At 35.4% G+C, this 16,540-nt stretch overlaps 2 protein-coding genes across 2 annotated transcripts; one reads left to right on the forward strand and one right to left on the reverse strand.

The window, feature by feature from the left end:
• Position 1: 1 nt before the first annotated feature.
• Srp9 (signal recognition particle 9) lies at positions 2–732 on the forward strand. The gene is made up of 3 exons (XM_071594292.1): positions 2–256; positions 328–396; positions 489–732. Exons 1-3 carry the CDS (start codon positions 185–187, stop codon positions 582–584), a joined length of 237 nt encoding a protein of 78 aa, XP_071450393.1. The 5' UTR covers positions 2–184; the 3' UTR covers positions 585–732.
• LOC139695497 (TAF6-like RNA polymerase II p300/CBP-associated factor-associated factor 65 kDa subunit 6L) lies at positions 727–16,042 on the reverse strand. Its single transcript, XM_071594291.1, has 7 exons — positions 15,775–16,042; positions 15,460–15,691; positions 14,651–14,817; positions 7,378–7,557; positions 5,460–5,576; positions 3,128–3,370; positions 727–1,242 (listed from the first exon to the last, which is right to left on the reverse strand). The coding sequence occupies exons 1-7, from the start codon at positions 15,967–15,969 to the stop codon at positions 727–729; spliced, it is 1,650 nt and encodes a 549-aa protein (XP_071450392.1). The 5' UTR covers positions 15,970–16,042.
• Positions 16,043–16,540: the final 498 nt, after the last annotated feature.

Below are 16,540 nucleotides of genomic sequence, written 5' to 3' on the forward strand. Positions count from 1 at the left end.
TGTATTTCGCTTTGAAGTCATCCAAGCGCAATGGTTTACGTGTATACTTGAATCTGCTTCTCCAGTATGCTTGATTTGCTCTTTGGCAGTGTGATACCATAAGTTATTCGAAATCAACCACGAAAAAAGTATTGACAAAAATACTTGGGTATCAGCGCTTGGGCAAAAATTTATTGTATTGACAATGACTTACTTGAAATCGTGGGAGGAATTTGAGAAGGAAGCAGAGATGCTATATTTGAAAGATCCTATGAAGGTGAGAAAATGGTGAATTTGTACGATTACCCCTGATGTATGGCATTGTCTGAATCGCCTTTAAACTTACAGATCAGATATACCATGAAATATAATCACGGCAAAGGATCATTGTGTTTGAAGATGACGGATGACATCGTTGTAAGTACCTGCCCAGTGTTTTTGTCGCTAGGCAATTCCTTTTGACGATACCTCAACTTGCCACGAACTTATTATTTTATTTTCTATTTTAGTGTTTGCAGTTTAAGACTGAAATTATGCAAGATATGAGGAGGATAGAAAAATTTATCAACGTACTCATGCGGCACATGGCCTCGCGGGAGCAGTGAATCTTACCGTGTTGCTCATTAACCCCACCTCCTGCGTATTTTGATGTCATTGTTTTCATAAAATTGTTTGTTAGTATCAGTAATTTAAAAATGTACATAAATGCACGTAAAAAACTTTTTTATTAAAAAGATACAGCTAAGATCACAACGACACGAGTATGTTTCCGGTGATATTGTTTACGCATTGCCGAACTCTCTTTCTCCTTGTTTTTCCGATACACCTTAATTTTGAGTAAATACTGTGAAATTCAAAGAGCTTTCTAGGAAACCGAAGTTTACACGCACTAAAATGTTTTGTAGCTCGTTTTCCTACTTCTTCATGATGACCCGCCTCTTCATCAACACAGCCAAAAAAATCATCAACAGAGTATCTTACACAGTTCTTTGCAAGCACTGGCAAACACCTGAATGTATGGAAAGGATGATGCAGAGTTAACTCACTAATGACAGGGTTCACAATTCTGTTAGAAACACAATTGTTTTCCTTGAATATATCAACTATGTTCCCTGGCGTTCCACACCATCTGCGACGGGCACAAATGGCATCTCCAAAATAATTATACAACTGAGTCTGCAGCACTAAGTCACATTTGAACACTGTTGCTTCCCTTATATTATCACTATGCATATTCTTCATGAACAGCTTCTCTGCAGCAGCCTGAGAGTATAAAATTGACAACCAATTAGTAAACCCAACATTTTAAGGAAGCATGCAAGTTGCAACAAAATAAATCATGTTAAAGTATTTTCTTTGTACACTATACTGCGGACAGCACATTGTTCAATTTCAGTAACATTGCAGTATCCACCAGAAATGTATACATTAAAGCATAGTAAAGAGTAAATAACTCTAAATTTCAATTTTTATCACATATATAGTATATTACGCTGAATTTTCAGCGTCAATTCATGTGCATTGTCACTGTCAACTAGGTACTAAATACCCTATACTGCACCTGTTTTTAATGAGATCAAATCTTAACCGCTCAAATTCAATATCCATCAAACCAGAATTATCAGCTGATAACAAAAATGCTTATCTTCCATAACTCGTGTACAATTTTGGATGCTTAACATTTCAACTCTTTCACTGATCTAAACATGTTCATGCTATTCTGTACTGAAGAGGAAGCCAATGAAATTTTTTAAAAATATTTCCATTAGTTGCCTCTTCACATTCATATTGAAAAACAATCGTAATAATGAGCAATGCTTATTTTAATTCCTTTGCTTTCACTCTATCTAATCACCAGCACTTGTTCTATGCAGTGAGTATCATTATGTCATTTTAAATTGTTCCATTTCCTAATAGAATACATGGAATTTGTTCACCGCCAAAAGTAGTCATAAGTGGTACAATTACAAGTACAAAATATTAACAGTACACTACAGCAAACTTTTATAAATATGGTCAGAAAGGACACAAAAATTTTAGTAAAATGAAGACACTTCCTTATGTAATAATATAGAGATGGAAGTAAGAACTGCGTTTTTATAAAACAAATGAAACAAAGATTGCAAAAATCATACAGGAAATTCTTCACTAGGGCTGCTGGACACAAATGGGCATAAAAAGAAATGTGGAATGCACGAATGAAATGATATAAGATTACATAAATATAGAGAGAATTAATAGGAAAATTGGATGAAGAAAGACCACAAAAACATAAATATAGAGCAAGAGGCAAAAGATCTCGGGAACATCCATGTAAGATGTGAAAGGCCTAGATTGGACATCATAACAGGCTTAATTCATAACACTAAAAGAATGAAAAAATATTCAAAAGCCTCCAAATCAAAGAAAATCACCAATATTGGTTAATGTTTGTATCATATCAAAAACTAATTTAAGGAGAGAGCTTTTCATGGCACTTGGTATCTTCTAAATCTACTAAAAGTACTCCTGTTCTCCACTCCCTAGTAGATACTTGTCAAATTCTTTAGAGAATGGATATTCAGAGTAAATCTTTGACATGCATATGAAAACCAAGATAGAAAAGTAAAAACTTTTCCATTGAAAACCATTGTTCATTATTTACACTGTGGATCACTTCTGTCATTTGACACCTGAAACGACTTTCCTTAGTTTGTTTCGTGCTACAAGAATTAGTATTTTAAAATCTATTTTTAAGTAAGCATAACATAAGTCAAAGCTTGAAATGTAAAAACATGCATATATCATTAAAAAAAGAACTTTACACTTAAACAGTTCTGCTAAGATTTTGGGTGAGTTCAGATAAGAATTAACCCAACCAAAATGCCTCAGCTGATATAAAAGAAACTACAGCACATTAGAAAAAAAGTAGGCAAACAATTAATTACTGGAAAAACGTTCATACACATCTATGAAACTTATTTATCTCCAGTCTTTACTTTTTCCTCATTATCAACTAGGTGAGATCATATTTTCAATCTACTGACAGGCAATGAGCTGTTATAAAGTGGTTAATGCCACGAGCATATAACCATGCCATGGCATAAAAGTAAGTACTTAACACTATGAGGAAAAAACAATTATTTCCAATGAAATGGCATTATCATACCAGAATAGCTCCCTTAATATCACCAATGAGGTCCGACTTCTCTGCTTCTTCTAATATTGTGAAATACTCTGACAAGTTTGGCCACAAGCACTTATCAAGGGCCTCACTGCCAAAGTTAATCATTGCATGCAAAGCTCCCAAATGGCTTTGTAATGCATTCTGTGGATTCATCAAGGTTCCAGCAAGATTGTAATATATTTCAACATATAATACCACCTCAAGAGGATGCCAGTGCTTGAGGACCTATGGTAAGACAAAGAATTAAGGGTTAGTGTCAAGCATTACACACAGAAAGAAGGAAAAGTATGATCATCATGATGATAGATCGTATGAACATTCCATTGAAAGTTCAAACATTAAAGGAAAGCTACTGAAAATAAATTTCATTTAACAAAAATATTCTAAGAAAGTAATTCAAATATCAGGCACGAACATATTAATGAACTGGATCATACCAAATGCTCTGAGATATCCAAAATAACAGTAGGGGATCTAATTTTTCGCTGAGATAAGTCTTTTAAAATTTAACATTGGCCATTTTAAGTCTAAGGATATGTGATAGAGATGGGAGGAGACCTAAGAAGGCAAGAAAAGTGGATGAAGGGAATATTGATCAGCAGTCGTTGTTGAAGACTATTATAGGGGAGAATGTTAGGCAAACGAAGAAAGGGCAGGAATAGGATGGGGATGTTGGATGGGATGAAGAAATTACACAGAGATGAAGAGGGACTTGATGTACAGTAGGTCACTGGATTGTGTTTTGTTAGGAGTCACAAGATATTTATTTGATAGTTGTGTCCATCCAAAACCTACCTTAACTAGTAGATTCCTTAAAAAAAATACATGTATATATGTGTGTGTATGAATACGTATGTATATATATAGTGTATATATATAAATATATATATAGTCATTCACATGGAAATAAATATAAGGAAAAGGGATAGGAATACACAAAGGACGAACACCGGAGAGGTGAGAAGGTGGAATTAAGCAGATCACAAGTGCAAAAATATTTCCTTGACAGGGACTTTAACACCAGATCTTTCAACTTGCTGGGCCGATGCTCTAACCACTTGAGCTATCGAGGAAATGTAATTTACAATGAGATCTGCAGGGGCTTATGCAGCCAAGTGCCCCGATTCTTTGACCAAGAGATGGCGTCACGGGGCTGTTTCACCCACCAAAGGAGAAATAAATAACACACAAGAGGAAAGGTGTGTAGTTAATCATACAATATCATGAAGGAGAGGAACAGTGCATTTCGTGGCATGCATAGCCAGAAGAAAGAGACGAGCCACATTGACCAAATATACATTCAAACATGAAATGCCACCATATGTCGCACAAATATTTATTCACATAGAGATAGATATAAGGAAAAGGGATAAAAACGCATATAAAGGACTAACACAGGAAAGAAACACATCGAAAGATCCAGTGTTCAAGTCCCAGTCAAGGAAATATTTTTGCGCTTGTGATCTCCTCAATTCCTCCGTCCCCACCTCTCCTGTTGTTCTCGTCGATGCTGGGGGACTTCAAAGGCATCACCTTGATTTATGTACGAGTGCCACAACCATTACTTTTTTTTGTAGTTTCCTGAAAAATCCTTGTCTCCCTTATGTCAATAGTCACCAGAAGAAGTATATGGAGAATACACTATCACTAACATTCTAACACAAATGATTTGCAAGAGACGTTTTACAAGCTAAATCATTTAGCATAAGGTAATGTTCATTTATGATAATGAAGAAGATTAAGAAAATGAATACACAAGAATGTCGCAAAATAAACAGGTAAATCCCAGTATCATATATATTAAATAGACGCCATAAGGTACATAGACCTATGTATTCTTTCAATTCTGTCAAAGAGAAACAGTAGAAAGAATGATTTCAATTTAAATATGACAAATATAAGTTAGATACTATGCACAAGAATATCTCTAATACTGAACTGGTAAATCCATTTTCAGAAGCATAAATATTAAGTAGACGTCAAAAGTACAGAGGGATCCACCTATGTCAGCAGTTACTTATCCACTACAGAAACAAACTTAGGTATACCACAAGGAAGTCTGCAATGTTCTTATTTTTACATTAATGATTTTACAGACTATTTTGAAAACCATTTTAAAATAACAAGATTGAATAATAATAAATAAATATGTATTGTCAGTTAGGTCAAATAGGAATAAGTATGCTCACAGAAAGAATGATTTTGATTTAAATATGACAAATCTAAATAAGTATGTTGGAAGACTTTTTTTCTTTTTCAGGAAGCAAATCAATGTTAGGTCAACTATGACTGTGACAAATAGAACGATGATCACCTTGAATATCATCCTTGAGGCAACTTTTCTCAGGTACTCATCATCAAGGGAAGACTTCCCATGAATTGGCAAGGGATTTATGGCAAACAGAAGAAGTGAGGTCACCAATGTGTTGGACTGAAAAGAAAATATATCACTTTAATACTGCTAATCCCAAGCATTCATTTACCAATGCATGATTCTTAATATGGTTAAAAAAGGAGCACGAATACAAATCTGATGGATGAAAATTGAAGGTTCACACAAACATTGGTGTTTGACATAATTTCATAACATGGAACAATTGACATACAGGAAGAACTATTGTACATACTGTGACCAATCTAATGGAATAACATGCAATACAACCAACAGAAGTGAGAAAGAAATATGAAAGAAATGTACAGAGAGACACAAAAGTGAGGTATTGCACAATACATGTAAACTTTGTTGATAGATGTAAATGCCAGTATGCTTCCCAGTATAACAGTTCATACCCTATTAATGGTCTGGATGAACTACCAGATATTTAAAACCACTTAGCATCAGCTTCTTGCCCCATCCTGAGGCATGAAGGTCAGCAACACAGAATGGGATATGGTAATTAAAAAAACACTGTCCTTCCATCCAAAGGCAGATTAATCCAATGTTTATGTATTACTCAGATTTCTATATAAGAAACAGCTTGAGCCCCTTCATGTTTTATATCTACCTACCTCATGTTATAGATAAATTATTGAACAGATATACTATCCCGACCTAGATTAGTGAGTACATTCGTCTTTCCAAAGGATAAAAACATATGCATGGTGACTACTTGTTTGGTGATGTCACCAATAGTTACTCAAATCCTAACCTGCTAGGTATGTATATTGTGACTACAAGGAAACCTGATGCTTGCCAGGGAATATAAACACAAGTAACGATCCAACAAATAACAAGGATAATGCATAAGAATTTTTTTATAGCATCTCCATTTTCATCATGACTCAACTTTTAAAAATTCAACTCAGGTTGAGGAGATTTAAGGTAGCTATCTTTGGTCACAAACAAATGAGTTCAAAAAATAATACTTTAAAGTAGTTTAATGAAAACATTAGCTTGTTCTGGCATATTATGTTTTCTATTGCTTCTATTTCAAAGAAAAGTTGGGAGAAAAAGTATGCGATTTTATGGCGTTTTAAAAATATATCATGCTCACTGCTTTCTGCTAATAATATACTAAGTTCTTATGTACTTTGAATCCATGCCATTTGAATGCTCATTGAACACATGTATATATAAGTCACCCCTATAATGGTACTATTTTTATAAAACAGGAAAATATATTGGTAATCAATGCTAATAATTCTTTTAATGTTACTAGTTTTTTCATGCATGAATTTGATGGAAAAACAATATTCAAGGTATTCAGGCTGAAGATTTTCCACCAAGGTAATTTTTTCTAAGTTCACAGTCTAGGAATCAAGGAACAGCAATTAATGTAACTTAAATCTAACCAGTACTGCAAGGCATTGCACCTTTACTATGGCATATAAAGTTTTACTTAGGTAACACTTGACCAAACAAGAATTTTAAATATTTCTCCTGGAATTTTTTTTTCTTTCCTGACATCAGAATATTAGGTCCTACTACCCAAAATTTCACAGGCCACAATTTATTTCCCACCAAATGCAATCAAATAATAATAATTTCAAATGTGCAAATCAGGATCATTGAGGGCATTAGTTAACAATCATTTTTATAAATTATTTATGCCAGCCATCCATCAAAAAGTTTAAACTTTGTACCTATATCAATAAATCACCTTTTACATTTTTTTACATTAATTCATTGGATATTACATGCATACAACAACTAGGGAACAATGACAATATAGGTTAGGGCAATTTATTTTAACTTGGAGTGAAAACTTTTGCCAAAATGAAACAATTCTTACCGCATCTGATGCTCTCATGTCTACATTCTTATTTTCTAACAATGCATCAATTGCTTGCAGCAGGTTAAATATTCGAATTCCATTGCATTTATGATGGTGAATGTATGCTGCTGTAAAATTCACAATCATTGGTACCACTGGGCTAATTTTCCGGTTCGTCTTCAAATCATTGACAGCCATCTGAAATATAAGAGTTCATTTTTCAATAGTTAAGAAAATATCACACACTAAGCACCACTACACTTTTATATGCAAGTGACCACATTACTTATTTCTTACAACAGATTTCCAGGTGGCAGTTTTGCAAAATCTGTTTTCCCATTAAGGATACAAGCTCCTACAACAAGGAGCTATGGACCTTAGTGCAGGATTCATATAGAATTAATACTGTAAAGTGTGCGAATGAGTGTACTTCTGGTTTAACTCACATTTTAGGTGAATAATTACCAGGACATCATTTTTTCATTTGTTTAGGGCTTTATGGATATCTAGTAAGTTTACCAGGAAATTTTCCATTAATCCATTCAATTTTTCCTCTAATAAAATGTAGTTATAAAGAAATTGAATATTAGCAGCATTTCATGAAACTTAAATTATTGTGGAGAGTCTCTCTTATTTTTTAGTAAATAAATATTTACATATATGTAGATGCAACTATATGTTAATCTGTATTAATACCATAATGTCATGAAAAGCCATTATGGTACTCATACATTTACATCATGGCTTAAGATTATAATTAACAAGCTTTATAATCCACTGTGATGAAAAGTTATATACTAGGAGTTGATGAAAGAAATTTACCCCTCATCATTTAAAAGAAGCACAGATCTGAAAAGCACCAGGTTAAAACACAAAAAAAAAGGAATGGTGCCCGGAAAAAAAGGTTATTGGCCTTAAGAATTTTTAGGTCATTTTTATCGATTTTACACCACAATCATGTACAAGGTTTGCATAAAAAGTTTGGGAAAGGTTTCAGGAAATAGATTCATTTCAGGTATTGCTACAATGCCTAAAAATTCTTCAAAGCACATCGCTTGAGCGTGGACATACTTTTGCCAGCAACTTTTCCAGAACTGAAAGGTTCCCTGGTAGGCAGATTCTGGAAGGTCCTTAAGGGTACATGTGCAAGCTTCTTTGATGGCCGTTATGGTCCTAAGTAGGTGTCATTAGAGGGAGGATTTCTCTTTAGGGAATAGGATAGTCTGCTGGTGCCACGTCGGGACTTCGAGGGGGTTTAGAAATCCTTGCAATGTCGCTTTTCATCATGTAGTCGGTAACCTTGGAGTAGGTTTTGCTGGGTGCCTTCGGGACAAGTTTAGTACAGATCTTTTACTTCGCCAAATTTTCAATAATAATGGTGTGCACTGTAATCTTATCAATGTCAATACAATCTGCATTTTGCACACGCTTAACCGAATTAGCTGAATTCAGCACTTCACGCACGCGATGAACGTTGTTGTTGGATCTTGATGTCAATAGCCATCCAGTGGGGGGCTTGTCCTCCACACACTCACAACCATCACTGAAGAGCTAGTACCCCTTAAAAACTGCAGGTTGTGACATGCTTTCATTCTCAAACACTTGGCAAACCATGTCCATCATCTCTGTGCCAGATTTCCATAGTCCAAACAAAATTTGATGGTTTTATGCTGTTCAGTTGTTCACTACATTTTGTGCTATCACCAAGTCACTGAACAGGGGTCACTAAAAACACAATCTAGCCTGAACCAATGTTTGTAGGAGATTGGCACTTGGCACATGTAGAAAGTCAGAACCCCCACCACCAAGCCCGCATGGTGCGAGCATGCTGCAAAGCACAGTCACATAAGGAAAAACTTGTCCCTGATCCATTTTATCAATACCATGCAGATATTGCCACAAAATAAATTATTGTTATTTAGGTAAATTACTCGTTAAGGTAGATTTTGGATGGATACAATACCAAATAAATATCTTGTCTCTACTACAAAAACAGAACCCAACATCCCACGCTAAAAAAAGCCCCTCTTCATCTCCGTGTACTTCCTTCCTCCCTTCACTCCACCCAACATCCCTATTCAATTCCTGCCTCTTCCTTGTTAGCCTAACATTATCCTTTCTATTACAACCTTCAACATCCCACTGCCAAACAATAGGCTTTCCATCCATTTTTCCTCTCTTCTTAGGATTTCTCCCTGCCATACTCTCATCTCCCATACAAACCCAGCACCTCCTCATTTGTTTTCTTTTAAGTCCACAGAACCTTCTCCATCCTTATCCACACTCATATTTCAAAAGCCTCTAATCTACGCCTATCATTCTGCTTTCCCATGACCATGTTTCCATGCTGTACATAACTATGCTCTATTTCAAAGTTTTAACAAGCCTTTTCTTAACAGCTTCACTTAATTTCTCTGTCATCAATTCCCTCCTCCTTGTGGAAGCTTCTTTGCCTAATGAAATTGTTCTCCATATGTCCCGAATACTTTGACCATTTTGGTCCAAAGCACTTCTGAGATACATAAACTGCTCTACATGTTCTGGTTTCCACCCCCTATTTTAACGTTTAAATTGGCCCTTCTCTTTCTAGAAAACGGCATAACCTGTTTTATTTTGTATTTATTCTTGTCCCATGTCTATCGGACTGAATTTCCCATTCATTCAGCAATGCTTAGTCATTGACAAACCTGACTGATTTTATGAATTCCTCACCAACTTTCATTCCAGCCTCCAGTTCTTCCCATGCCACTTTATTTACTTCCTCCACATATATGTTGAATGGCAAAGGCTATAATGAACAACCCTACCTTTCTCCTCTTCCATACGCTGCCCATTTGGACTCTCCGTCCCCCACTCACACCCGGGCAGCCTGAGACATGAGACATGTACAGGTTACCAATCCACTATATCAAATGCCTTTTCAAAATCTACAAAACAGGCAAATATGTAATGATTGCTCCTTTGATCTTCATCTCTTTTAGTGACCTCATTACTGCATCGGCATCACAAGTACCTCTCCCCTTCCTGAACCCAGAAATTAAATATCATACCAAAAATAATGATGATGCATATCACCTTAACCAAGACTTCCAATCAAATCTTTTGACCTTGGCTGTAAATCAAATTTTATTTCTGTAATAAGCCTTAAAATCATAAACTAGGAAATCTATGGTGAGCCAAATGGCTCATCCCCAATAATCGTGCTGAATCATGACCACATCCATGGACAACAGATTTCACTAATATGTGGTCAATAGGCTCCTTTAACTCCTCAAACACAAAATTAACCCCTTTTAATCATAGATAGCCAACAACTTCGATGATAATTGGTTTGAATATTGTAGAGGGTCTACCCACGGCCACCATGGTAGCATTCTTGAATGTCAGCTCTGAGGACGCTTGTTAAATTCCAATCTATGCCTAATTTTTTTCAGTTGTAATATGTTATCATTTTTGTTAATGTTATTGTAGAACTTTACCATTATCAGTTTTAGTGTTCTTGTAATTTTTCCTTAAGTTGGATGGTAATCTTTGGCTTGATGTCAAATTTTTACACTTGATTGCTCATGTGGATTAAATTACCTCATTTAATTTCCATCATAGCTTTTGCTATGGGGATACATAATTAATAGTAACAATAACATAAGACTTTTTTTATTTGGAGCGAATTGCAAAAATCATCTCCCCACTGCTAGATTTACTTTTTTGCTATATCTTGAATCGTATACACACAGCACATAAGGTATCTCATTGCTACCTCTGAAATGCACATTCATGCACCATGGAAATTGAGTAGAATGGTGTCCTGCCCTTTTTAGATGTGTTAGTGACCAGAAAACCTAATGGCAGCCTTGGCCATGCAGTATACTGCAAAAAAACCCACACCGACCAGTATTTAGATGCGCAATCACACCACCATCCCACCCAGTAGTGTTTGCTAGTAAATGCACTAGTTTATCACAACTACAACATCCCAAATGCCGAATCGCTCCCATTAGAAAAGAGATACCTCACCTCAGCACCAGGGAAAAATGGATACCCTGAACAATTGGTCCTAAAAAGGACCGCCAAAAAAGAGATGGAGTTGACGCAAGACAGGATTCTGCCCAAGAAACAGAGCAAGGAGAACCCTGAAAAAGAAAAACCAACGACATATGCTACCATCCCATATGTCGCCGGAACGGCTGAAAAGATAAGTAAGCTACTAGGAAAGCATAATATAACAACTAGGTTCTCCACGGCAAGAAATATCAGCGACATAATACCTAAGCTGAAGGACCACATCCCCGATCTCATGCACAAAGGCATACATGAGATAAAAGTGCACGTGTGGGAAGTCCTATATCGCCAAAACAGGACAGTCCATCAGATGCAGGACCAAAGACCACCAAAGGGCCACAGATTAAAAACAGTTCCAACTCTCAGCAATTACCGAACATGCATGGTCGGAACACGGACACTCAATCAAGTTCGATCAAGCAAGAGTGCTGGCAAGAGAAGGGCATGATTTCCCGAGACTGATAAGAGAAGCAGTTGAAATAATGAAGAATCCAAACAATTTCAACCGTGAGGATGGCTACACCCTGGCCCCCACATGGAAAAGGTTGATTCCCACTGGCCGCCGAGAGAGCCAATCGTAGAGCTCCCGGCCAGCCAGCGTCTCCTATATATATAGCGGCCATATTGCTACGCAAATCATTTCGACCTGAAGATGTCCAGGACTTAGGGCGAAACAGTTGTCTATCAACTCACCTAAACGACGGTAATTCCCGGAAGCAGCATGAATTTATCAAATAGACGCCGTGGAAGCCTAAGGATTAACATCAATTCTATGCTTTGGATGAATTTATGTTTCTCTCTTTTGATAAATAATTTTATTCTCATGTATGCTGTTACTGCTCCTGTTTACTATTTTCTTTTTTATAAGTGATAATCATTTGTATTCGAACTCCAATTGTAACTGTATTGTGTCAGTTAGGAATATTTGCAAGTAATGTGACATGTTTCATATATGTCTTTTCACGACCAATAAACATCAATCAATCAACCTGTTACACATTATGCAAAACATGAAATAAACCAGGCATTATAAAGCACTTTTTGGAATACCAACATAGATACTGGATGTGGATCAAGACATGCATTTTAATCATGTCCACCTGGTTGGCAATATAGAGATATGAATTTGCATTTCAGAGGTAGCAATGAGATACCTTAGCAATTGCAAGAATGAAAATGAAACACTCTAAAACATAGATAAAATAGATATCGAATGAAATGATAAAAGTGTTCAAAAATGAAAAAAAACAAAAGATATGAAAGCTCAAAATTTACACCAGAAAAGAAGTAAAACTGCAATCATTGAGGCTTTATAAAAACAGAAAAAGTAAAAAGTACTAATGCAAAAAAAATATGCATTATGCAACATTCAATGTTGATCCTTTGCAATGGTAGCCAAGAAAATTACAACTACATCAAATGCCTACTTGTTTTCAAGAAGATGACTAATCATCAGCACCACATTTGCTTGCATTATTTAAATGTGATTCTCTTATGAACACTTAGCCATCTATTACCATTAGCAAATTTGATTTTCATGGACCTGGTTTTCCCCTTGTAAATTAAAACTTACATCAGCTTTCCCATAAATGGTCCACATATGTCTTTAACCATTCAGTACACTCAATATGGAAACGATGTATCTTAGTGCACACAGCATCCAAAGTGAAAGTTATATTTTTGTGTGTTAAAAACGCATCAATGGTCACATAAGTAAACTTTGTACAAGTGATTTTTAATCTTCACCCCAATTTGCTATAAAATCAATTTAAGTCATTTTTGGAGTATCATTAGATCTCCAGGTAGGCTATTATTTGAATATCTAAAAATCCTTCCTCTCCATTGTATTTATATCCTACACAGCCGTTTGTGCAAAATAATCCTCCTCTGTTCCCGGCAAATACTAATTTTCATAATTACATGCCCCACAGCAGAGAGAATATCCATCTAAATGATCAAAACCTAACCTCTTCAAAGTAAGGTTTGAACCATTCTACTTCCCAAATTTCCAATAAACTTCCAAAATCAATTTAACCTATTATTCCCCAGACTACTTTTAAAACAAAATTGTGCAAACCGTTACAAAGCAAGTTGTATTACAGTGTGAATGAGTTCTTTGATGACTGACTCAAAACGTGAATCTTCAGCAAACAGAGAGTGAGTATCCCCAGGGTAAATCTACAGGGTACATCCTATATATCTTATTGATCATTAAAAAGAGGCTCTCTCTTACATTTGATGGATAGAGAGAGAGGGGTGTAAAACAGCAGATAACGGCCTTTATAATTTCAAGACTATCCTTATTAAGGCAAGATAATTTAAGACAATTATCATGAGACGCTAAACGAGAGATCAAGATCATTTTGTAACATAAAATGACATAAGTTTTACAAATCAGCACGGCAGGAATGCATCTGGAGTTTCAATTGTGTTCAAGCAAATGCCCTATAAAATGCCTTCAATGGTAATAAAAGAACTGTTTGTCTTTAAATAAAGATGAACAGATTAAGAACAAGGAAAAGAAGTACGAGTATATGAGTGCACTACCCCACTCATTCCAGTGACAGAGATTACAACAAATGACCTTTTCATTGGTGTATTCTCTCTCTCTCTGCTGGTCAGAAAAGTAGAGAGATGGGGTTGGAGAATGGAGGAGGGATATAGCATGAGTCCAGATACAAAAAGAACTGAATGGAAGGTGATATCTCCACTCATCTGTAATACTATACATCCTGTTAGTTTCATACACATTATATTATAAGGTTTCATTTGGATGCAGGGTTTAAGCCCTTGAAGTCAATTCGATTCAATGAGACTTTTCTGTTTCACAATAACTATATTACCAGATATTTACATATTTAGAATTATGATTATTTCACTGATGTTTCCTTCCTCAGTAAAAATAAATGACACTTGATGGAATATTCCCATGAACTACATGGGTGATTCTGTGGTACATTTCCTGGGGATGTCTCATTTGTGGTAAAACACAATATTATTATTATATACACCAATATAAAAACCAAATCTGCAATATATTAATATATAAGCATACGAAAGAGTAGGTTTCATTCAAACAGATTTTAGGGAACCAGTCATTGCTTTAAAACAATTTTCAACATTCTATGGTGATGAAATATACATGATAATTTTCGGAAGTATTTTTCTTATCTCTGCCATTACTAAACAGCTCTCAAATCTAGAAAATTATAGTTTAAATGAAAAATATTACCTGATACAACTTCCTAGATTTCCCCAGAAGGCTTTTACCAATCTGTTTGTAATACTCAAGGTGGTGGGGACTGATCTGGATGCATTCATTAGGATTCTCTTCGGCTACTTCATCCGGCTTGGCCGGACTGCTTTCATTTAAGACCCTGTCTGGGAAGACCCAAGTGCCTAACAGATGAAAAAATCAGGATTAGTTAAAAAAAACATTTGAGAGCAACTGAACGTAAATTAATTGCAAATAAAAGCAAACCAGTTACTTTGCCTCTTGCGTGAAAAACAAGTACATTCTTGCTATTTCCACGCACGAATATGTAACATTAACTATTAAAAATAATTAATCACGTAAACTAATTTACCAAAATACAATGTAATTAAAGATTCTAAATATGGCTAATTCTAATTTGACAGGCAAATTTATGAGCAAACCCACAACGTAATAAATCCTGTTACCCAGAGAGGAAAAACTAGCCAACTAGAAAATGGAAGGCTGAAATAGATGATTTTATAGATCAGTGGACTAGTGGATACCTTTTCTGAAAGGTATGAATATTGAATAGTTTATAACAGAAAATTCATACGTTATTGGAGACTGAAGGTAAACATTTACATTATGTTTGCAAAGAAAAGGTACATGTTCCCGAAAATTGAATTATACAATGAAACGCCAAAATCAACTATAAACAGGTGCTTAACTTTCCGAATATGAGTTAATAATTATGAATGGTGAAATACTCATTAAAGTCAATTACTATCACATGCGGGTAACATTTTCACGGTCATTTTCTATCATCAACATAATTGCTTACAAACCTTTTATATAACATTCATCCTTCTGAAGATATACTTCACTCTGTAGTGTGACAGTAATTAAATCCACTTCTTCATCTTCGGGCACAAACACGCGCGCTTCTTTAATGGGTATGTATTTCAGGCTGTCACTGGATCCATAACAACGGGGTGCATCCGAAAGTTGAAGAACACAGTTTAAGTCGCTAGCTGTTAGTTTAGTTCTATTTGAATGTCTGACGTACACTCCGCATTTCTGAAAATGATGAATTAGAAAAGACTCTTACCAACCGTCCATGAAACAGAACACTTTTCAATTAAGTAATTCAAGAACCTCACATGAATTATTTCACGCAGCCTATAGGAAACATCATCAGCCAAACGCTTAGATGATTCCTCGGATAAACTACTTATTCCTACAGAATCAGCTGCAGCATTAACAGAATCCGATGATATTTGAGCGTATCTTCTTCCATCATATGCTTTCTTTTCCTCCTTTTTACGATGTGAAAGTCTATCCGGTTTGGGATTCATCTCTTTACGAGTGAATAATGCCTATAAAATACAAAAATTTCATAACGTGACATGAACGCGCCTCTAAACACAGGATTACTTTTGAAGCCAGTGAAGTTGACTTCAATGAGATATATCGACTGTTCGATATTTTGATCCCACTTGTAGAGGATATTTTGGCGGGACATTAAGAAAAATAAAATCACTACGTTCCATGAGCTATCAACCCATATGAAATAGACTTTGAATCAGGGAAATAGGATTCCTCTGGCTATAGGCATTTAAATGTTCTTCCATTTCAATAAGTTTAATTTAAATCTACTGAGATAATTAACGTAATAGTCTAATTAAAATTTAAACAAATTAACTCCCAACATAAAAAATACGGAAACTTTCACAAGGGTGTAATATCCAGGTTTACAGCACGGAGCCATTGCCCGTGATCTTGTTTACCATATTTTTTATGCAGCTTGTTTGAAACCCATTCATTACTGGATGGCTAATTGTAAACCATCACATAGATATTTCAATACCTAGTATTAGCATGAAAACCAAATAACTTCACTCTCCCATTAGTCGGATATCGATGGTA

This window comes from Hetaerina americana, unplaced genomic scaffold (genome assembly GCF_022747635.1).
Source record: "Hetaerina americana unplaced genomic scaffold, ioHetAmer1.1.p SCAF_6, whole genome shotgun sequence".
Lineage (NCBI taxonomy): Eukaryota > Metazoa > Arthropoda > Insecta > Odonata > Calopterygidae > Hetaerina > Hetaerina americana.